This window comes from Phallusia mammillata, chromosome 4, assembly GCF_965637545.1.
Source record: "Phallusia mammillata chromosome 4, kaPhaMamm4.hap1.1, whole genome shotgun sequence".
NCBI lineage: Eukaryota > Metazoa > Chordata > Ascidiacea > Phlebobranchia > Ascidiidae > Phallusia > Phallusia mammillata.
In genome coordinates, this window is record NC_137255.1 from 1,457,115 (window position 1) to 1,480,783 (window position 23,669).

Genomic DNA, 23,669 nt, shown 5'->3' on the forward strand with positions numbered 1-23,669 from the left:
TTTTGACAAACTAGTGCCAATAAAACTGCTTTCCTGCAAACAATGCGCGTTGCCTAGCAACCAATGACGTCATTTTTACGTCACGCAAAAAAATTTTTGTTAGCAAGACAATTTAGAAATAAAAAATATTTAGTCGTTAAGGCAGTTTATTGAAAAAAACACCAAAAACCCTATCCTTTGCGTTGTTAAAAGCGTGCAAAGTCGCCCCATTTTACGCTCCATGAATTCTCGTGCGACAACTTGTGTTTGATAGATAGACTTTGGGCGGGGTAAGTTATTAAGTTAATGATTTGCCTTGGTTTTTCCTCTTCAAAAAATCAAAACGTGCTCACTCACAAAGCAGTTTTGATTATCTCAGGATATTTTTGCATTTTAAAGTTTTGTGTTTTTACCACGCTTACCATTGTGGAGTAAAAGATTATTTCGAAAAGTAAATACAAAGCCACCAACCCAACAATTGTTTTGTTTTTCATCGGTCATCCTGCAACGTAGGCCTACTGTGCATTTTAAAACCCGCGCATTTTGAAACAAAAATACGATTTATCTGCTAGGTCAGGGGTTCTTAACCAGGGGTACTGGTTAAGGGTGAAATCATACCGTATTTAGGCATATTTTTTAAAAATGCGTAGGTAGATCACAATCACGATTCAGTAACAGTATTATTTTGTTATTTCGCAGCAGGGTGGTTGCACCCAAGTTACAAAATACGCAGTGCCGGATTAACTATTAGGCAAGTAGGCACGTGTCTACAGGCCAGTCAAAAATCCAGGCCACTTTACAACAACGATCTTTGTGACAATGATTTGGCAACACTGATATTTCTATTTTTTTAGTTGGCAACCCTGATTTTCAGGTCACTTATAAAATGAGCCTACAGGCCAGCAGACCCTTAATCCAGCACTGAAAATACGCATTTAGCTAAACATGGTAAACTGCAAATGGTCACTAAACTTTTTATCGGAAGCTGACGGCAGCGTACAAGCCTAGTCATGGTTACCCAACCGTGTGTTACTAGCAACCACAGCAATTTCAAAACTGTTCCGTGTGCCTCTAAAACAGTAGATAAAGTCTTTTCTATTAGACAAAAGGCTTAAATGCAGAAATTAGAAAAATACTTTGTTAAACTTAGCCAGTACGTCTGTCAAATTTCTTATTTGAAATACATGCTACAACAAATTTTGTTACAAAGATGATAGATGAATTTGTAATGTTGTTTTGGAGGTTGTTGGTTGCAATTCAACATTTTGTCAGACATTCTGTCCTGTAAATACTTCAATGTTCTAAAAGTCTACAAAAGATAAAATCTATTCGTCATATTTATATTATTCTTTTATAAAGTAATTTGACACCAACACTAACGAAATATTAATTTACAAAAATATTAGAAATATAATTTCAACCATAATTAATAGCAGCACAACATTTGTAAAAATTTATATCATTCTCCATCTTCATTCCCTCTACCATCATTCTGGTATATCATGGTGCTGTTGTTTGGTATTGCTGGACCACCACTGTACGTTTCAAGTAAATATGTCCAAGCTTCAGCTGCTATTTCACCATAATCCCCACCTGTGCAAAAGTATACAGATTCATATTCAAGGCACATGGCAACAAGTTAGGTGGTGTACTTTGAGATCCTTCACACAAAAATACCAGAAGGTAAATTAGCTATACATCAGGGGTAAAGCCTGCCATACAATGTCAAATGTAGTTACAGGCATTACTATTTGTTTTTCATTCAAACCTATAGTATTATTTGTCTGAGTCTCCTTATTTTTTTATCTTTCAGTTACAAGCATTAAAGTTTTATACCATTTCTTTCTTGGCTATTAAAGTTGTATTTGGGTATTTGCAATAGCCAGTAGACTGGTGTGTTATGTGTTACTTTGTGCCACTTCATCACAATGTGTTGTTACAATTTAAATCATTGAACAAAACTTGGCACTATATTTAGTTTACCTTTGTTTAATGAGACTTTTCCATCTCGTACCACAGCAATAGGTTGGTTGTTGATTTCACCCGGAGGATCTAATGATAACAATGGCCAAGCATTAAATTAATTCACAACTTAATACAACTATCAAAATGTCCCACATTTAAATATGAAAAGCAACATATTTGTCCTGATGTCATTTATACTTTTATTTACCATTTTCTTTGCCGTGGATGAAATTCTGCCATCGCCGAAACCAGTCCATGCTGATGTAATATGTCGACATGTTGGCCAGTTCCTGAGATGTCTCACTCAGCTGCAAAAGTACAAAATTATTTTACACATGTGAAGAATGTTGTGTTTAGCAAAGGCTAGATCTTTTAAAAAGTCTGAAGGCAACTATTGCAGAAAGAATCTCTTTTGCAGCATCCTTGTTTTTGTTAAAAATATTAGAAAAACATTGTAAATCATAGTATGTCAGGTCACTGAAGGCGTTATACGGGAACAGAAATTTCAAACATATGACAAGAGTATTTCTGGGACTCGTGCTTCACTAACTGAGCTACACAGGCTAAGTGGTAAACTTGTTAACAACGAGCACCGTTGTCTTTCTTGTTTAGTAGTAGGGAATTGTTAAGGTAAATGCATTCATACTGGGATCAGCACTAAAGAGCAGACCAGCAACCATGGTATACCAGGCCTTTTAAAGGCATTAAACCGAATCATGTCGGTCTCCCAGGCATTCAATTACAGTGACTGTATTCATATTTGTATTCCAGACATAATTAGTTAAAAAACACTTTTAATGCATCTGCAAAGACACAAACACATGGACTAGGCCAGTTGCAACTGGAAATTGAACTGTATGTTGTGAAGTTTGTCACACAATAGCATCACAAGTTTACAACTATTTCACCTTCAAATACATTTCACGTTCAGCCAAGCGTCGCTCCTCCAAAACCTTTGCTTCATGAATACAAGTCGCGCATGGCTGGAGATGAGTTACGGCAGGGCCACCACCAAATCGTTCGTGCATGACTCGCCACGTCTGCTCAGAGACACAACAAACTCGTTCACCCACACTATCCAGAAGCGTCGGTTTAAGATCTGGACAAAAGAAACAATTGAAACTTTACACATCAATGTATGTGTTTGGTGGAAGTCACCTTACCATTACAGCGAGCTACCACAACAGGCCGTGTTTAAATATATTAACATGAACAGAATTTAAATCTGTTTCTTCAGAATTAATTCAAACAACAGAAAGATATTTCTTTGGCGTTTTAATGTTGCATTTAAAGTGGTCATGTTGTGCAGTTAATAAAGACCTAACCAAACATATTAAGTTTAAATGTACATGTAAATTTTAAAATTTTAAACATAAGGTTTTCTTGCTCAATAAACAGTATTTTTTGCAAAACTTTACAAGAATATGAGAATTGAACAAGAATGTTACAAAATTGGTTGGCACATAAAATTTGCCACATGTGTTTTAGGTAACAGAAAAATGAAATTTTGTTGACTTTTCAAAATTCAATATTTAAAAATAGTGTTGAATAACAGCGTGCAGAAATTTTTCAGTAGCACTTACTTTCGTGTGGACAAAGAAAATATTGGTTATCAATCGGACCAGGTTCAGCAAATGTGAGAAACTGAAGCATCCATTCGACAGCCACATAATATCTCATCAGTACTGGCTCCTTTGCTCCATCTAGTGTTATCACTTGTTCACGAAATTTTTTTGCTTCTTCGTCGCGTTTGCTGTTGACAACCAAACAAAGTGTCAAAAGTAAAAAATTATGGGCTACTTTATATTTTTTATTTCACTAGTTTCGAAGTTAAATAGATAAATTCATGACAAGGGTTGGCTTTGGCAAAAAAGTTACCAAAATCAATGTCTTACAAGCATTTACATGTGTAGTGTAAAAAACATTAAACATTTGTACAAAGCAAAAAAGGGTATTAAACAGCCTATTCATAAACATTTTTGCATGCTTCTTAGCCTCAAAAATTTAAGCCTAATCTCTATACTTTGACCATATCTTTATATTGTATGAAATAAGCTATTTGCTGCCAGACATAATGTAAACCGAGTATTGCTCATCCAGCAGTTTTATTATAAACAATCGATGTTTTGTCATGTACAAGACGCCTTCACCAGGATAATGACATATCTTGTAAAACAATGTGGTGAAGGCGTCATGTATAGGACATTAAAACATCGATTGTTTGTACTAAATCTGCTGGATGAGCAATACTCGGTTTACAATATATTGTATGTCTGAACATCACTGTTTCATTTTTACAACATGTATGAGTTCAGTTAATTCTTTATTAGGCTTGGCTAATGGACTACTGAGCTACACAGTAAATTTTAAATTAGCAAACTGACCTGTAGAACAACACATAAGCCTCTGCACCGGTAACAGTTGATTCGCTGACTTGTGTCACGTATTGGTCGTCAAATTCATACCAATTCCCATTCAATGGGTTTTTACAGTAAGATGTGTAATGTCCACCTGGAAAATATATGTCTGTGTTTTATTTAAATCCATAAACTTCAAGCATTGAATTATGTTATTGCACAGGCTGTTAGTTTGTTTAAAAAACAAATCGAAACCTCTATAAAACTGAATATCGCCGAAACTGAATATAACAGTTTTTGAAGTTATTATTTCTACTTAACACAATGCAGTTAATTTTTTATTGAATAGTTATTACTACTGTGTGTGTAAACTTGACAATATTTTTGTCATACCTCCAGCACCTCCATGATGAATAATTACAGAAGAAAGATCATAGATTGTATTTTCTGAGACATTGTCCTTTGCAACATATCGACTCAAATCAAGACCCTGAAAATAAACAAATGTAAATAATATCAAATTGTAGACTTACATTTGAGTGATTCTTGTTCTAAACCTGGTAAACAACTTATTACACTTTTTTTTAACAGGTAAAGATAAAAAAAACATTTTGTTTGTAGAATAATTGTAGAGTTTATCTGTAACAAATATTGTACTACATGAGCCAGACATGAAAAATCAAAGTGCTTTTGGTAAATTTTATGATGGCCGGGCCATATTGCATTGAGAAACGACATGCATTGGTTTCAAAAATATATAATTGTCAGAAACTAAAAAGCTTTGTTGGCAATCGTGCATAAAAGGAGCACTGTGAATTAAAAGAAGAGACGCATTACAAATATAACAAAGGTCAAGGTATACCAATGCAAATATCAAAAAGGTAGCAGAAATACATAGTGTTGGTCATAATATATATATATAGCAAGCTTGTCATTTGCTAGCCTAATCATTTATGTAGTGTTGCAAAGGTGTGTGATATTGTAAACATTGCACCCTTTCCCTGACAGTAGTGGTTTGGAACAGTATGTGCGGATCTGTTCATAAGTTTAATGGTAAATATAATGGCCCAAATAGACGCAAAAAGCGTACATGCTTCATATTTCAATAGTTTCCGGCAGATGTAGTAGTTTGAGTTTAGGTATATTTAGGATGTTTTACTCACTTGTAGTGGAAATGTGACAGTTGATGAAATCTTTGTAGAATATGAAGTTAAATATTCGTGGCGAAATCGTTTGAGATGAATGCACAAAACTTCAGGCAACTTCAATAAACGACAATATTTTATTCCATTCCGTAATCTGCAAGTAACAACACATTTTTTTGGTTTGTAAATGGTAATGTTCTAATGATTTTTGGCAATAATTACAAACCTGTGTACATGCCACTAAGCAACAAAGATCAGGTGACATGAAAGTATGTTTTATCGAAAAGAATTATGTCAAAAAATTTTAATTAAGAAATGTACTTCCTTGCGCCATTATAACGTTTTTACATGTCGCACATTTTTGAAACAACAAAGATATTGGTTATAGTTTCTGTGATGCAGTCTGTTTTCTGCATAAAGATTGTAAATAAATACATATTTTGGATACAGGTAGTACACAAACACCTTATGTATATACTAGGGGTACATAAGTAGAAAATTGTGAGAAGCATCGCTTAATCTTTGATAAAAAAAATCAGAAACTTACTTTTTGCACTTTTCACAACTGTACATATTATCTCCCTTCAGTTCGTCGGCAGAGAAAAATGCAGCAAGACAATCACACAAGTTTACATCAGGTCCCCACAACCAACTGAACAACAAAATTGTTAACATTACTTTTTGTTCCTAATTTGATTTTAAACATTTACACAATTTGAAAAAGTTTACTGGAAATATGTGCAGCTACTGCTGTTGGTCACTACAGCATAACAGGCTATCTACAGTATAACTTCATCAAATCATTTTATACAAACAAGATGATGATATGATAGTTTTTAGGGAAGTGCCAAAGTGGCAATATTCTGTTAGGTCAAGCAGCGAGCATCTCATGTTAATGTTCAGTGCTCGACCGAGCATCCTTGGCGCATTGTGACATCATAAACATCCCCAGTGCTATGTCGGTATTGTAGCTTTCCAAGGTATGTTTTTCCACATTCTAACGCTTTTAAAATAACAGTCATTTTTGTTCTTGGGTCCCTATTTGAACATTGGTTTTGTGAATGTGCAAAGTATGTTAGCAGGGCATGAATGTGCTAATGTAATGCTTGGGTCAGTTTACGCAACTGAAAAAAAATGGCGATGCTTGGTACCGAGTAGTCGGGTTCTGGCGCAGTTCGGACCACCCCTAATTGTTACTGAAATTCAATAAATACCTTTTAAGCCAGTCCCATATGTAGTAAATCCTCGTTGGATATCCTTCAGTGTTGGCACACGGGCCACTCGGTGGAGGTGTGGAGCTCACCACGGGCATTGTCATGTTTTGTGAATATCCGTGTAATCTGGCAGTGTCATCTTTACCAGGGATGGGCAACGATAAATCCTAAACATAATAAGAATACATTATAATGGAAAAAAGTTTTGGGCAATATGCAGTGATGGGATCTAATTTTTTTGTCAGCCGGTTCTATCACAAAAGTTATATCTTTTAGCCCGTTCTGTTACAAAAAGTCAATTGACAGTGACCAGTAATGCTAACCAGTTTGCTGATGTCATAAAATTTTGGGAAACGGTTCTATAAAACCGGTGCGAACCAGGTGAAAAGTTGCTTGCATCTTCGTGTTAAATTACAACAATAATAACAGATCTAAAAAACTCGTTAACCTAATAGTTAAACTAGTTAAAACTTGGTTGTTACCTGAAAAGTTTCCCTTGTATGTGAAATAGAGCCACATGTTCGACATTGCACTGAACTTCGAAGTTCACCATCAAATATATCCGAGATAACACTCTGATATTTGAACACCTTCTTCTTTGGTGGAGAATGAAGCACTGTGACATCATAATATTGAACTTTGTTAGATACTGAGCATTAAAATTTTTTATGCTTGGCTCTCAGTCAAATAAACTAAGCCAAGAATTAAATAAAAAATGTTTTTTTCTAAACTAAATTTAAAACTACACAATTACAGCAAAAACGCCTTACAAATTGATTCCTTGGTTATAGTGCAATTAAGAGTCACAGACCAGTTTGTTAATACTACAATAGGACATGTGTTGCTTTGTTAATGAAAATGTGTATTAGGTATTAAGGCATTGCAATGAATTCAAACTTTAACTTAGCAAATCCGTCCTCACCACTTTCTGCAGCATTGAAGCTCGATTCGATTTGAGTTGTTGATCGAGATGAAACTGTTCGCTTCCTACGAGCTTCTTGCCGGTCGTTTGATCTTTGTTGGATCTCGGATGTTGCAATGGACGGCATCGATGTGCTGCGGAAAAGAGGGGAGGCGGAGGCATGAAGTTGATCCAACTCCTGGATAAAACAACGATGGTGTTATGAGTGTAATGCAATTTAGTTTTGTGGCACATTTACAAAAGCAAAGTACAGTAGTGAGTGATTAAATTGTCAAGAAATATGGAAAATGTTTAACAAGAGACGATTAAAAGGTTTACCTGTGGAAATGTTACAGAATTTCGTTCAATCATTGGTTGTTCCTCATGCTCCCTAAAAAATAAAATTTGCAGCTTAATGAACGTAAGTGTTTTTGCCATATGATTTATGAGCGAGCAAGCAAGTACAATTGTGACAACAATATCTACAATATCAATTAGTGAGGTTAAGACTCCTGCTTAAAGACAACACTATCTTCACAAAATCTTCTCACAAAACTTTTGTGTGTGACTATCACAGTATGAATCATCCGGCTACCAAATGAATATAAATTCACAACTGGCATCAGACCAGCTGGTCTCCATAGACGCTTCAGAGCTGATCCCAGTTGTGAATTTATGTTCATCTTAACTAAAGTATGTGTAATTATGTAGCATTTGTATTTAATACAGTTTCAAGAAAGTAATCGCGTCACAATCTGGAAAATCACTTACCCGTCCATCACTACAGAATCCTGATCTGCTGCATCTACCTCCATCGAGTGACAGGATTTAAAACTTTCCTCGGAAGACGTGCTCACTGTTATTGACATTGTGTCATCACCACTGGATGGCGATGGAGTGACAATACGGGGGATCGGCAGCAAGTTCTGAAAAACACACTACTTTAAAAATCATCATTCATTAGATTCCAATTACGCAATAAAATATAATAGGGGTGGGCTTAAAACGGCAAATGTTGGTGAAACAACAAGCATCTTATGTAAATGGTGTTTGGTGTTTTGTGATGTCACCAACATTCTCAATACCATGCTAGGTTTGTAGTTTTCCAAGGTCCCTTACACAACCAGTGGTATATTAAACTGTACAGGCACCAGAAGTAGGTGTTATTCCACCATCTAACACTGTCATTTTTGTTCTTGGACACTTTTTGAACACTATATTAGCAGGGCATGAATATGCAAATGTAACGCTCGGGTCAGTTTGTGCAACTGCTTGGCCAAGCACTGAGCATCAAAAATAGCGATGCTTGGTACTGAGTACTTGGGCTCTGCTCGGCCCATCCCTAAAATCTTGTAAAATATATCAGGAACTCACTGATGCGTCACCAGCTTCTTGGAATTGTGGCAGGGAGTGCGGATCATCAACAGGAACAGCAAATTTTAATTCCTCATGAAGTCGATCCATGAAACAACGAAGAAATTCTTGTGTGTCCTGCAACATTTCAATGTTTGCATTTTACAAGTAAGCTTGTCTAATCTCTGTTACTTTTGGGGGTTGATATTGTCTCATACAATGTAAACCAAAAATATCATGTAATTGTGGCAAACACTGTGCTTTACAGCAGGGCATCTCAAACTGTGGGCGCCCATCCCAATATGGGAGTCGCAGAATATAGCTTTGGGGTCGCAAAACATGCATTATTATGTCATTGTCATAATCCATGGTGTACGTGCATAAATTTATTGTTTAAACATCATTCACGTGTATAGACTATACCCATCAAGGGGTCACATAGAATTTTTTTTCTAAAATGGGGGTTGCAGAGCAAGAAAATTTGAGAAGCCTTGCTTTACAGCAACAATCTTTTTTGCTTTCCAATTATTTCTACATGTGCATATTGGTGAAAATTTGGTGCAACATATAGGTAGTCAATTAGTTATGTTTGAATCTGATCTATCTGCTTACCTGTTGTTGATAGCTCCGAAAAGATCCGTTAATCATTCGAAGTGTGGAATGTACACTAGATGGAGCCACACATGAAAACCGTTTGGGACTCCAAAGATCACCAACAAGCTGCAAAATAATTTAGTTGTAAGAAACTGTTAACCCGCAAAATAAATTTTATTAATACTGCTCAGTGACAGATTCAAATGCAATGAAATTTTAACAATAGTACAACTATTTTTATTGCAGGTTATGACTTTATTTTAGAGTTGAATCTGTCGATAGAGCAATATGCTTTGTGAGAATAAAGTTAAATCATCATAATATGTGTGTAGACTTCCAGAAATAAACAGCAGCAGTTAATGAAAACATATGAATCATGTTGTGAAGTTATTTATAAACATTTTGTCTATATTGGAAAACGGAGAATTAACGTAAGCTTTTGTAAATACTGTTTTCTCACTTTTAGATAACTTGATGACATTGAGTGCTTTTGGCTCGTTGATAACAACTTTCCAATTGCCATAAAGTAAAGACTCAACTGGGGGCTAAAAAAGAAAAGAAAGCATGTAAAGTAATAAAAATATCTTCAATGCTAAACTTCATCTGGTAAATGTTTTTTTTTTCAATGCATCTCTTGCTATAGAAGCTTATATATTTTGCCATTAGCTTGCAAACTTTTTTTAAACACTTTAATAATTGTAGTATTTTACCAAATTCAATAAACATAGATGTCACAACTAAACTGAAAAACGTTTGTTTTCGTTACCAGTTTGACAAACTTTGCAGAGCAGCATTCATGTAACAAGTGTTGCCAAGGTTACGGAGGCCAGTGAGACCCCTGGTGGAATCGAGGTGTCCTGAATCCTCTGATTCATTCTGGAGTAGCAGCAATGAAGAGAGAGTCGTGAAATTGATGGTTGGTTGTGGAGGTGAAGGCGGAATCAAAGGCAGAACTGGATTGTTTGCTATACAAGATGTGTCATATGGTTTTATTGCTAAAGTCTTGTCATAAATATTTCAAATGTTCAGAATTTTAGTTAGTTAAATGTATATAATTTTTTTCATGCATTAAACACATTTGATTGAAACCTTCATGGAGATGAAAAAAATGAACACAAATCATTGTCTAATCACAAATTTGAGCTACAATGAGTTTTTATAGGTCTATTAAACTGTTTACATGTATGTCAAGTAAACTGTTTTTGCTTTTCAGACATTAATCATTTAGGCAATTTAGTCAATACAGCACCTAAGATCCCTGATGTTGCCATTACAAGGGCGCGTGTATAGCTAATAATAAAAATTGGCAAGGTGATCTTAACTTCAAACCCAGGGGAATCGTTCGCAGCTGTAGAAATTAGCAGTACATTATCCATAAGAACTGATATGCTTTTAGTTTGTGGTGAACATTACGCAGTTTTAAGGAACATGTGTTCGAAATAAACCTAAATCATGTCATTTATGAATGGTGTAAAAAGAAAAGAGTTGGCATAATGCCCAAAAAATTGCACTGAATATTGCCAAACCTTTTTTAGTTTGATTGAGTTTTGAGGCAGGACAGGCCACACCTGGGATGGGCTTTCTTGATTTTGCTGCCTTTAATCGTTTCTGAAAAGTAAAAAAAAAAAAAAACGGATTATTATTATTTTCAATACTTCAAAATGTATCTGTAAACCATGTTGGGTATGACAAAATGCTCATTCGGCATAAAATAGGAAACAAAAAAAGGCATTGGTAGTATTTACATCCAAGCAGAAAACTCAGTTTTATTGGCACCAGAAATTAAAAATACAGAACCAGATTTAATCATTGTCATTTAATCTTACCATTTCTTCTGGAGTAAAGTACTGACGCAGATGAATTTCTTTGCAACAAGCGAAACACCAAACTCTGAAAGAACGTAAGTTTACAGCAAGATGGTGGTTGAGTTCCTGCAAATGAAAAAATATATGAAATTCAAACATCATAAAAGGAAAAAATAAGTAACAAAATTTAATCAATGATTAGGTTATGAATGTAAGGATATTCTTATCAAAAAAGTCAATATTTTGATGAATTAAACAAATAAAAATGCATTTTCAGACACAAAACAGTCTAGTTACAACACTCACCTCACAGTGTTTTGATCCGTGGTCATTTTTTGATTCACCACATCCAACAAATGTGCAACCCTCCTAAAATAAAAACTTATGTGTAAATTTAAAATTCAAATCAAGTCAAAGACTACTGGATTAAAACTCTGATTGAAATTGGCTAATATAAACACAGCATTAACAAGATCTCACCTTTAAACAAGCCCAGAGATTAGGACCCGGAGCTTTACAAACAAAACAGTTTCCCTGAAAAAAAACAGAAAGTTATTTTCACATTCAGGCTAAATATTTAGGTGAGTGGTAATTTTAACACACAAATTATTTATTTTGTACTTACATACGTGATTTGGCCACAAGAATTGTTGAACAAAGTGGTTCATATTTATGCTAGTAAAGATATTATTATTTGCAAAAACTTACCTCAGACAATTTGACAAGGTCGCTTTTTGATTTGTCAAAATGTTTGTCCAAGTGAGAACATTCCATAATTTCGGCGCTTATAGTTAATGTCATACAATTTTATTTACTACTGCAACCTTTTACAATCAAAAAAGTTTTTAATTTGCGAAAAGAAAATTCCAAAAATTCTTCCCTGCTTCTCAGCAAATTTTGTAAGTTTCGCGTCATGACATAAACATCATAATTTCCGATCTAATTATGACGCGGTTACACGACTGATACAAATAAATGTGTTATTTTTTTATATTTTTTTCCCAAAATGTTTCTAAATGTTCCCTAATATTATAAATTATTAAATGCAGCAACGTTTAGGTCACGTTAGCAACTAAATTAGGTTTCATAAAAATACATTTTTGTTTCATAAAAACAACTTTAAGCTACAAATATGTAATTTGGGGTTCAGAAAAGTTTCATAATAATTTTATTAACTAATTTTAACAAGTTTTCTTGTTGTAATTTACAAATAAAGAACACCACACAGAAATCAAATTAAAAAATTAAAAATTTCAACGAATTTAATTGCCTGACACAGGAGGTCGCTCGCACGTACGCCTTTCGTACAAAAGGTGTGTTCGCAAAGCTGAGAAAAATGGCGGTTTTAATTGCTTAATGTTTTCTTTCGTTTGTTTCTTGTAGTAGTATTTTCATTCTTAAGGACGTTTTTAAACATAGAATTTGTATCTTGTATTGTCTGTACGTTACCATTCACCTTATTTAACGTTATGCCAATATTTATTGATGGATTTGCATAATTGGTGTTTTTATGTTTTAAGATAACAAAATATACTCATCTAGTGAAAGATTTTAAAAATTAAATAGATTAATTTCATTAGAAAAGGAACAAAGCAAAATTAGGTGTTTTTAATGCTTCTAACTTTATTTATTTTCACAGAATTAAGTTTTTTACTTGGAACAAACAAATTCAAAAATGGCAGATTCTGACAAATTTAATATCGACAAAATTATTGCTAACCTACTTGAAGTTCGGGGATCGCGCCCAGGAAAAAATGTCCAGTTGACAGAAAATGAATTTCGATCCTTATGTTTAAAGTCACGTGAAATTTTTCTCAGTCAGCCAATCTTGCTTGAACTGGAAGCTCCACTGAAAGTGTGTGGAGATGTCCATGGCCAGTATTACGATCTGCTCCGTCTGTTTGAGTACGGAGGATTTCCGCCAGAATCAAATTACTTGTTTCTTGGCGATTACGTTGACCGTGGAAAGCAATCGCTTGAAACCATCGCTCTACTTCTTGCATACAAGATAAAATATCCAGAAAATTTCTTTCTTCTTCGTGGCAACCATGAATGCGCAAGTATCAACCGAATTTATGGTTTCTATGATGAATGCAAGAGAAGGTACAACATCAAATTGTGGAAAACTTTCACCGATTGCTTCAACTGTCTCCCCTTGGCTGCTATCATCGACGAAAAAATCTTTTGTTGCCACGGAGGCTTGTCACCTGATCTGCAGTCAATGGAACAGATCCGTAGAATCATGAGACCCACCGATGTCCCTGATCAAGGACTCTTGTGTGACCTCCTGTGGTCAGATCCAGACAAGGAAGTATTTGGTTGGGGTGAAAATGATCGCGGTGTCTCATTCACATTTGGTGCTGAAGTAGTTGCTAAGTTCCTGCACAAGCACGACCTCGATCTTATCTGTCGTGCGCATCAAGTCGTCGAGGATGGTTACGAGTTTTTCGCCAAACGCCAGGTTGTTACTCTATTCTCAGCCCCCAACTACTGTGGAGAGTTTGATAACGCTGGAGCCATGATGAGCATTGACGAGACCCTAATGTGTTCATTTCAAATCTTGAAGCCTGCTGACAAGAAAAAGTATCCGTATGGGTCGTTGACTGCTGGACGTCCAGTTACACCCCCAAGAAATGCCGGAAACAAGGCAAAGGGGAAAAAGTAAAAAGCTTTTTGACAAGAACTGGACAAAATTGAGTTCACAAAAAAACTGTTCTGCTCTTTACTTCCTATGTACAATGGTTTATAATTCAATATGATGTATGAACGTTTTATAAAATGTTATTTTACAATCCAAGGCCTTTAAATTTCCCCTTCTCTCATTGTAACCCCAAAACTCCTATGTTATGTAGTTACTGCATCAAATTTAAAGATTATTTTTTTTCCAGTTTTGATCATTTTTGTAGTTGTGTTTTTGTTTACAAGCGCAATACAGACACACAACAATCACCACAAACTTAGTTTCATAGCAATATACCCTACACATAGTCTGCTGCTATGAAATGTGCGCAGTGCGTGCTGTCACTTCTTTAGAGGATAATTACATTTTCCGTGCTCAATTAGTTACGCAATGTTTTCATAAGCGGTGATTTTATTTGTTGTTTTTTTGCTTATCGCCTCTTGGAATACAAAAAATAGTGTAAATGATTGTTTTTGTATATTTGTTTTGACAGGTTTAGGTTGAAATAACTGATTTAAAGTAAACATAGGCATTTCAATGACAAATGAATTGATGAGCTGTAAGCTTAAATACTTCATTTTGCCCAAAGATCAGTTTTATCTGAACTTGAACTGGAAAATATTATCAGAAGTTGAAACTTTCTCTGATGAAAGTATAAAGAGCAACGTGTTGTTATTGTAATATTTGCCCTGAGGCAAAATGATGACAAAATTATCAAAGTGATTCCCATGGAAGTTCAACGGGGAGACCAAACCCTAAAACAAGGGATACTGACACAGTAACTTGTTATTATTACTTAACTCAGAAGGAACATCTATGCTTCCTGGACAAGTTAAATGTACATTAATTGGCACCTTCTTTATCAAAACGTTTTTAACGTGAAAAAGATTTAAGTCCAAATCTATTTATGGAAAAATAATACATAACCAAAAGCTTGATCATTGTTTGCCTTGGTTTGTTAAACTCCCCAAAAAACTAAACACCAGTTTTGACATTTTGCAGATATCATGAGTTAAGAGTATAAAGTCCACTGTTTAAACAACAATCAGTAAAGCATTTATTTACCTTACCACCTTTTGATTTATTGACTGGTCACACAAATTAAACAACATGGCTCTGTGTAATGGATGGGCTGCTCGTAAACTTTTTAATCTCCATCGTATCGGCCAAGCTCATCAACATTTGACCATAAAAAATTTCAAGGTAACTGGTTGGTTGTGTGGTTTATATTGGTATTTGTGTCAAATCTGTCTACAATAGCAGTTGTATGAATTATGTACAAATTGTGTAAAAGTAAAAAGCATTATTAACAAACAATAAATTAAAAAACAACAACAAAGATTGTTTTAATTTTTAGGTTTTGCCACTGTTGCGTCAGACAGTAACAAGTGCTGAGATCGGTAGCAGAATATTGAGACCCCAGAAGGTCGTGGGTTGGTGGCTTGCTGGATGCTGTGGTTTGGTAATGTGCATTTGAGGCTTTTAAACCTTAGGAGAAATATCTAAGTGTTTTGAAGTGTGAGAGAAAACCTTCTATGCTTAGATTGTGCACAATTAGGCTGTTATAATTTTACCAACATCATTCAACCTGGTCTTGCCAGTTAAAGCTGTTTATCCCAAATAATTAGAATAAAATCAATCTTTAAGATAAGAGGCACAGTATAGAATGCTAGTCTATCTCGTCATATTGTCCTAGCTACAACAGCAATTAATGATATTGCTTTTATTTTGTACACTTTGTAAATTGTCATTTGCAGACTTTTGGTATGGTGGCAGTGGGTGGAGTGACGAGATTAACGGAATCCGGTTTATCGATGGTTGATTGGCATCTTATAAAAGGAATGAAACCACCAACCACACATGAAGAATGGACGAAGGAATTTGAAAAATATCAAGAATTCCCAGAATTTAAAATGTAAGAGAACAATAATTCATCACAGTCTTGTAGTGATAATCAATGTTACTTTTTTGATGTAAAGGTGTAATTTTAAATTAATATTTAGTGTTAATGTGCACACAGTATTTGAAGAAATGCTTTGCAAACACAGACAAGGGTCTGTAGTCCAGTGGTCACCAAACTTTTATAACGACGAGTCGGATAACATTAAAAACAACACACTAGGGCCACATAGCTTACAAGCCCAAATGCAGTGCCTTCCCAAATTGTGGTCTATGAAGCGCTTTTGTGAGACCAGCAAGAGTACAATCTGATTTAGAGTCGGACAGTGCTACTATCAAATAGTAGAATTTTCTGGAATATTAAATAATCTCTACTGGCAATGCTAGGGCTATCATATTTCCATCCCAAAAAAGGAGGACACATTGTTATAAAGAACATGAAAAAATACTTAAGGGCCCCCAAAAAATAAAAGCCGTAGAAATTAAACGGTATTGAATTATAATTCGGATAAAATTTAACGTTTATCACATCACCACACTAAAATAACCTTGTTTTTTTTCCAAAAAAAATTTAAAATCCACCTGGATTCTTTAAAAAATAAGCTAGAGATTAATATTTGGCTGTTTTCAAAGGCATAATTGTCACTTATGTAGTTGGTAAATCAGAAATTCTTTGAAAAGGAGGACATTTGGGTACTTTTTCTAGTCCTCGGAGGACAACTTGTTTTTTGTTAAAAAGGAGGACATGTCCTCCAAAATGAGGACGTATGGTAGGCCTAGGCAATGCTCATTTATTTCATCACAATATAAAAGCACTGGTTCAGAAACTTTCGCAGTGGAGTGACTTTCGACGGTTGAATCCAGCTTTTTTCTATGATATATAATAGGATCAAATACCTAAAATAATGGGCTGTAGTTTGTCGACTCTTGCTATAAACCAACAAACTTTAAACGTACTTCATTTCAGATTAAACCACAACATGACATTAAATGAATTTAAAGCAATCTGGCACATGGAATACGGACATCGAATGTTGGGGAGGTTCATGGGTTTGATTTATTTTCTTCCACTGGCTTATTTTCTCAAGAAAGGATGGATAGACCGAAGATTAAAGATCAGGACGGGAATTCTTGGTGGCCTTCTAGTCTTTCAGGTATTTGCTAACTTTAAACACAATTTCACATTATGTAAGACTGCTAATTATTACAACAGTCAAAATCGGGTGTCTAAGCGCAGTTAACACTTTACGCTGTACTTGTGACATCTATAAAAAAAATTCCAATATAAGTGCATTGCCTAATGTTGTTTTTCACTCTTTACAATTCAATATTGGACTCAGTAACAATTAGAATTAGTTGGAATTGTCTAACTAGAAGTCGGAAGTCAGACGTTATACCTAATGACTATGCATCCTGCAAAAAGCTTTGCTTTCCTTCTCTTCATTTCCATTACTTTGTGCATTTTGCAGGGTCTTTTAGGCTGGTACATGGTCAAAAGTGGATTGCAAGATCGATTTGAAGAAACTGATGTGCCAAGAGTCAGTCAATACAGGTTACATAATGGACAGAAAAAGCTTAAAAGTCTTTGTTTAGATGCTAGAAATATGTTGCCAGTGTAAATTTGTTTTCACTATTGGCCTGGGTGTGTGGGTGTGAAAACAGTTCATCTTGTTATGTATGTATATGTTGATGCAAGAAATATCCAAATACTTTAATACCTTTACATTTTTAACCTAACAGAAGTTGTGTATCACTACCGTTGTGTGTTGATTGCATTGATTGAATCCACATGGCGACAGTATCAATATCAACACATAAAAATCAATACTGGATCAATAATAAAGTCTGCAAACATTTACGCAGATTAGCAGCGCACCTTGGATCAGCGTTTGTTTTCTATTCTGGACTTATGTGGTGTACGTTGGGTCAACTCCTTCCAACCAAATACATCGAACACACAAAAGCTGTACGAAAGTTGCGCATGGTTGCACACAGCACCAAAGGATTGGTATTTATCACCGCTCTTTCAGGTGCAAACACTTATTTGCATAAATTCAAATCAAACCCAAGATTGACCTCCTATTACTATGTTTATCAATTTCCCTCACAAATTTAAACAAATAAATACTAATAAATGTTTTTAATTTTATAGAGTAATTTACTTGTATGCAGTTTCTGTTAGATTCACAGAATAAATGACAAAGTTACCAGTAAAAGTAATTACCTGCTTCTTTGACCTTGTTTACACTCTGTGTTCAGGATACAGAAGCAAATTAATCAGAATGAGTAATTTAATGTGCAACTTTGTAAGACGTAGTTGCCCACAGGAAGGGTTAATTTCATGTCACTTGATTAATTGCAAGTCCCAATGTACAATGACCCCAAATGATATTTCACTTTAATGACAAGGCATTTACAATGGCAGCTTGATAAATGTTTATGTAGTCACTATATTCTGTTGTGTATTTAGGAGCATTTGTGGCTGGACTTGACGCGGGTTTAACTTACAATAGTTACCCCAAAATGGCCGACAGATGGATTCCAACTGACATTCTCACGTTTTCACCAAAGTGGAAAAACTTCTTCGAGAATCCTACGACTGTTCAGTTTGACCACAGACTTCTGGTAAATACCAAATTGAAATAGAAAATGAGTAATTGTCATTGCTGGAACTAAGTGCTATGTTTTAATTTTAATGAATCGCAAGTAAAAGTCAGGTTTTTAATGCACTGTTCAACAATGGGCTGGTATATATGTTTTTTATTCCTCACACAGTTTGACCCTTTCTCTTAAAACATAAACACAGGGAAAGATGGTTTGACAATTTAATTCAATCATTCCCAATAAATAGGCTTTAATTTTACTGTAATGGGTAATTGGTCAAAATATTACCTGAATTGTTTAGCTGTATGTTCTTTCACCATCAAATAAATTCAACTTAATCAGAGTTTATCTGTTACTTACCATAACTGAAATTTTAGGTAGTGTTTCAAAATTCCTTATGCACTTTAAAATAAACTATAACTTACTATCTAGGTTTATACATGTTTTACTTTGCTTATATTTTTTGACAACTTCTTTAATGATTGTTTACAGGGACATACTACATTAGCAATGGTGACATACACATGGTGGTTGGCTAGAAAAACCCCGGGGCTTCAAGGTCGAACAATTCTTGCCACAAACTGTATGATGGGGATGGGGGCAATACAGGTGGGTGGATAAAACTGAAAAGATGATATGCAGAAAATTGAAGCAAGAAAGTGAACTTTACGATACACAACACAAGAATAAACATAACAACATGTTAGCTTTTTTTCTGTAAACAGTACTTACTTTTCTGTAAGTTAACTTGGCCGAACGGCCTGGCGCGCCTGACCCATATGCAGACATAAAAAAAACTTGTTGGTTGCAAGAAATTTGTTTTTTGCTTAAGTTGTTTTCTCAGGACTTGCTTCCGTACTACTATGAAGTTGTACCTACCTGCATATTTATTTCTTTAATGAGTAAACACATTGGTGGAATTCAGCTGATTCGCACAGGTTTTATAGAACCGTCTCGCGAAATTTTATGAGAGTTAGCGAACCTATTAGCATGAAAAAAATTGCATCTCACCACTGAGTAAACAATAACAAAATGGAAAATCTGACTTCCTACCTTGTGTAGTTTTTTGACGACAAAACCCAGGTTGTTTGAATGCAAAATAACCTTACATAACTGAATATACTGTAGAACTGAAACCTAAAAAAAGTTTACATAGGATGGAACTAAACTATACTTGTTTGTAGGTGTTGCTTGGAATCTCAACACTACTTACATATGTTCCAACGTCACTAGCCGCTTTGCATCAATCCGGCTCACTAACTTTACTCTCATTTGCAATCTGGCTTACTCATGAACTTAGGAGACTACCCAAGTGACAGACCACATGTAGTCTTATCAAATGTTTCATGTAGTATACTAAAAGCAATGAACTATTTTCAAAGAGCAAAACTGTTGCATCATGACATTGTGCATTTCTGTCATACTCATTGTTTAATGGAAACCTGCTTGCTTACATGATGTGCCATTAACCCAATTATTTTGCAACTAATGATTGGCTACAGTTTGGAATTCAAGAATTATCTGGAATATATGATTTTAGTAGCTCTGTCTAGCACAGTTAAACACACATTTATAAATAAAACACACTGTTTAAAAACTTGGTCCTGCTGGTGTGTTGTTAGAGAATGTCAGATTTTTATTGTCACATTGTATTTCATCACAAACTTATGCTAACACAGCGAGAAACAACAACACGTTGAAGAGGTTTTCTCCTAAATATTAATATGCACTGAAAGTGAAAAAAAACATTAAAATGATGGACTTGTATCTAATGTGCTGATTGCCTAGTTTTATATGATCATATTTTTTTACAAACTTTTGATAAACATTTCAAAACAAGTCATTTTCATAAAAAATATGTACAAGTGGTTGTAAAACATGAGCTCTTGGTATAGGCCTTTCACAGTGATGCCCAAAGCCATGTTCAATTGCGAGATAACAAATGAAACAAACAATCTTTTGTACCTTTTTGTATGAAAGGTGCACATACAAAATACAATGCACCAAAAAGTGGGTAAAAATAGGTGGAGAAAAAATAATAAATACAAATCAGATGCAAAATTGAATGTTGCCTACATGTTCACACCACTAAAATGTGAATGATATAAGAATGTGCAAGTACGGGCTAGTGACTAAATTATATTTATAAGTGTTGGTACTGACACAGAGTAATTTGAGGTACCAACAATCTTTATGGCAAAAACAATATGTTTTTCTTTAACCAAACTGTTTTTCAGAAGGCAATATGCGTGTTTAGGAGTGAAGACTAGGTCAAAATATTTCATCTACAAAATCAGTAAAACCAAGTTAACACACTTGATTTTATGGCTAGTTATTGAACAATAAAATGTTCTTTAACCACAGAACAATGTACTCTTATTTCTTCTTGGCCTTTGCTCCAGCGGTTTTCATAACCCATTCGATCCCATCCTAAAAAAATATCAAACCATAATTCAAAGTTGTTTATTCACTAACTACAATTTCTATGAGCACAATGCTTAGATTTAATGACAGATAATTGTGTCCATGTTTTGTGCAAAGGTTGATGTTAATTTAACAGTTTATGAATATTTAATGCAGTACAGCAGCTGCTACTCAACAAAAAATGCATTTTTAAACTTGGTTGTTTGTCAACTCGTATAATATTTACGACCTTTTGCACATTGTTCAACTAATCACACATCGTGAAAACAACACAACTTAAAAACGGCATCTATGATTTAGATACCAGACAGTTGAAACAATGAACATTCTGTCAACGAAACCTTTTCTACAGAAACATCCTTTTCAATCATGTTGTGCATAAATTGTAATTGTATTAAATAAAAAAACACAGAAAATATTTTATTTACCTGCACACCTTCACCTTTAAGCGCAGAACAAGCCTGTATTTGCCAGGTTCTGCCATTCAGTGTGTGAAGTTTAAGTAGATTGGCAATATCAGATGCCTTTGCTGCATTGAATAAATCCTGTTTGTTGGCAAAAATCAAAAGCGGAACACCGCTGAGTTTTTCGTCCTCAAGAAGTTCTCGCAATTCCTGACAAAAAAAAATTAATAAAAGATTATTTTAATCTTATTCAAGTCTATTTCAATAAGATTTAAGTTTAGCTGCAATATAGGTCTTAAACCTGTAACTTAAAAGTCTCATAGAACATTTTAACAAATAACTACGCATGAAAACATATTTTTAACGAACAGAATCAGTTGATAATGATACTGATGTTATATTATACTGAAAACAATTTTAAATGTAAATATTCTTACCACCCCTGTTTCCTCAAAGCGTTTTTGATCGGTGCTGTCGATTACATAAATAAGAAGGTCCGTGTTTTCAAAATAGTTCCTCCAATATGGCCTTATCCTTCTTTGACCTCCAATATCCCAAACGTTCAATTTAAATCCAGGTGTGTTCACACATTTTACATTGAAACCCTATTTTAAAAAAATCCAATAGATTAATTTGAAATTCTAGTTCTAAGAAGGATAAATAATATAATCTCATATTTCAGGTATGTTTAGTTCAAATGTGACAAACATTCACCTGTGTAGGAGTAATTTGGTCGATTTTTTCTGATGCAAGTGATTTCAAGATTGTCGTTTTTCCAGCATTATCCAAACCAAGAAGTAGAATTCGGAGTTCTTTGTGATGATCCGATCTAAGCTTTCGTAGAATGCTCAATAATCCCTGTTTAAAAAACATCAGTTTAGCATTTTAATTTTTCATTAAAAATATTTTCACAATGCTCTTACCATGATTAATTTTGAGCATGAATGCTTTAAATCTCCAGTTAGGGTAACTCTTCTACAAACAGAAGAATATGGACACCGATTGCTGTTTACAATGCAAAAACAGATATACCTCCACTTATTTTTTAACTATTTTATCAACCACAAACTTCAACTTCTAAAAAATATAGAGAACCAAAACTTTTTACTTCATGAATCAATTTGAATTTCCATCAGAAGATACTTCTCAAAATTAAATAAACTACACTTATGATTTGCCCAGCACACGACTTTCAGTGTAACAGCAGAGAGAGTCAGTTTGCTTTACCAACACACATCGACCGTTTCATTAGTTGTACACCACAGGAAAGAAACAATACATATACATTATTCATTAGTTGAAACACCTACGCAAGCTGTTTCTCACTTTACGGTTAAAATTAAAAAGCGTTTGAGACCACGCAAACTCGACACACGTATATATCTTTGTGTGAGTTCATTACAGCAATTCGCGAAAGACCATTTATTGTTTCAACTGTAATATGATAAACGATGATTTGCAAAAAGCTTCTTGGCAACCTTCAGCTCCAGAAAACAAAATCAATTAATCCGAACCCTTAATCCAAATCAGTGGGGTAATCCGATTGTATTCGTCTTTCGTTTTCTTGTCCCGTCAATTACGCATGTTGCAAAAATAAAAACCACAATTTACATTTTTGGTACAAACGGACGTCATTTTGAGCTTGATTCATAAGTTAAGAAGGTTCGATTACGTAATATATGACTGAGGCAAACAGGAAATATTAGTTTCTATTGTTTCCGCTTGTTCAAATAGTGACAGCAATTAGTGATGCACCGAAGTTTCGGTTGGCCGAAACATTTCGGCCGAATCAGCTGTTTTTCGATGTTTCGGTTTCGGCCCGAACTTTTTTCAAAAATTCGGCCGAAACCGAACTTTTTGATTGCATGAAATTAATACCCAAACTTTCATTTTCGCCAATACGAAACATCATAAATTAACTATTTGTTGTATCTATAAAATACTTGCCACATTGTCTGCGAAATATTACAAGTTTAGTGAAGCTTTTGCATTGTGAAAGGGATTTTGGCTTGTCATAATTGAGTTCACTTGCATCAACTACACACGGTTCAGTTAAAAACACCCATAAGAAATGCGGTTTTAGGTTCGGCCGAAATTATTCGGCCTCGTGGCCGAATATTCGGTTTCGGCCCGAACCTTTTTAGGCGGGTTCGGTGCATCACTAACAGCAATAACTTGTGTTTTCTAAATAATAGACGATTTCTCTTAAGTCTTATCTTGCTTTTTCTTAGATGGTAAACTAAAGACATTCATTAAAAAAACTACACTACTAAACATTGTAGTTGGGGTAACAAGATGCTTTAAAACGAAGGTTTTCAAATTCGACCAAACAATTGTCATTTTTT

At 34.6% G+C, this 23,669-nt stretch overlaps 3 protein-coding genes and 1 pseudogene across 4 annotated transcripts; 2 read left to right on the plus strand and 2 right to left on the minus strand.

Moving 5' to 3' along the window:
- Positions 1–1,298: 1,298 nt before the first annotated feature.
- Positions 1,299–12,220, minus strand: LOC145222127 (ubiquitin carboxyl-terminal hydrolase 20-like). Its single transcript, XM_080088166.1, has 23 exons — positions 12,022–12,220; positions 11,794–11,847; positions 11,620–11,682; positions 11,335–11,439; positions 11,035–11,116; positions 10,275–10,473; positions 9,969–10,053; positions 9,527–9,634; positions 8,936–9,052; positions 8,333–8,487; positions 7,901–7,952; positions 7,583–7,760; positions 7,143–7,276; positions 6,661–6,827; positions 5,994–6,098; positions 5,465–5,600; positions 4,695–4,791; positions 4,329–4,455; positions 3,528–3,697; positions 2,853–3,043; positions 2,153–2,252; positions 1,963–2,031; positions 1,299–1,572 (listed from the first exon to the last, which is right to left on the minus strand). The coding sequence occupies exons 1-23, from the start codon at positions 12,112–12,114 to the stop codon at positions 1,439–1,441; spliced, it is 2,721 nt and encodes a 906-aa protein (XP_079944292.1). The 5' UTR covers positions 12,115–12,220; the 3' UTR covers positions 1,299–1,438.
- Positions 12,221–12,932: 712 nt separating this feature from the next.
- LOC145222148 (serine/threonine-protein phosphatase PP1-gamma catalytic subunit B pseudogene) lies at positions 12,933–14,486 on the plus strand (annotated as a pseudogene). The gene has a single exon (XR_013859297.1). The product of XR_013859297.1 is annotated as a serine/threonine-protein phosphatase PP1-gamma catalytic subunit B pseudogene (transcript).
- A 484-nt stretch (positions 14,487–14,970) lies between these two features.
- Positions 14,971–20,049, plus strand: LOC145222144 (heme A synthase COX15-like). The gene is made up of 9 exons (XM_080088187.1): positions 14,971–15,196; positions 15,351–15,455; positions 15,751–15,908; positions 16,860–17,046; positions 17,362–17,444; positions 17,756–17,922; positions 18,363–18,517; positions 18,989–19,105; positions 19,681–20,049. The coding sequence occupies exons 1-9, from the start codon at positions 15,104–15,106 to the stop codon at positions 19,810–19,812; spliced, it is 1,197 nt and encodes a 398-aa protein (XP_079944313.1). The 5' UTR covers positions 14,971–15,103; the 3' UTR covers positions 19,813–20,049.
- A 60-nt stretch (positions 20,050–20,109) lies between these two features.
- LOC145222157 (ADP-ribosylation factor-like protein 3) lies at positions 20,110–22,419 on the minus strand. The gene is made up of 5 exons (XM_080088202.1): positions 22,248–22,419; positions 22,039–22,182; positions 21,762–21,929; positions 21,349–21,534; positions 20,110–20,926 (listed from the first exon to the last, which is right to left on the minus strand). Exons 1-5 carry the CDS (start codon positions 22,248–22,250, stop codon positions 20,873–20,875), a joined length of 555 nt encoding a protein of 184 aa, XP_079944328.1. The 5' UTR covers positions 22,251–22,419; the 3' UTR covers positions 20,110–20,872.
- Between the last annotated feature and the right edge of the window lie 1,250 nt (positions 22,420–23,669).

Excerpts from the sequence above, each read along its gene's own strand:
- LOC145222127 (XM_080088166.1), bottom strand. The coding sequence starts at position 12,114 with ATGACATTAACTATAAGCGCCGAAATTATGGAATGTTCTCACTTGGAC. Across the intron at positions 11,117-11,334 it reads ACTTTACTCCAGAAGAAATG|AAACGATTAAAGGCAGCAAA; the intron begins GTAAGATTAAAT and ends TTTACTTTTCAG. Across the intron at positions 5,601-5,993 it reads AGTTGTGAAAAGTGCAAAAA|ATTACGGAATGGAATAAAAT; the intron begins GTAAGTTTCTGA and ends TGTTACTTGCAG.
- LOC145222144 (XM_080088187.1), top strand. The coding sequence starts at position 15,104 with ATGGCTCTGTGTAATGGATGGGCTGCTCGTAAACTTTTTAATCTCCAT. Across the intron at positions 17,047-17,361 it reads GTGGCCTTCTAGTCTTTCAG|GGTCTTTTAGGCTGGTACAT; the intron begins GTATTTGCTAAC and ends TGCATTTTGCAG. Across the intron at positions 17,445-17,755 it reads CCAAGAGTCAGTCAATACAG|ATTAGCAGCGCACCTTGGAT; the intron begins GTTACATAATGG and ends ACATTTACGCAG.
- LOC145222157 (XM_080088202.1), bottom strand. Across the intron at positions 21,535-21,761 it reads GCTTTGAGGAAACAGGGGTG|GAATTGCGAGAACTTCTTGA; the intron begins GTAAGAATATTT and ends TTTTTTTGTCAG. Across the intron at positions 20,927-21,348 it reads TTAAAGGTGAAGGTGTGCAG|GATGGGATCGAATGGGTTAT; the intron begins GTAAATAAAATA and ends ATATTTTTTTAG.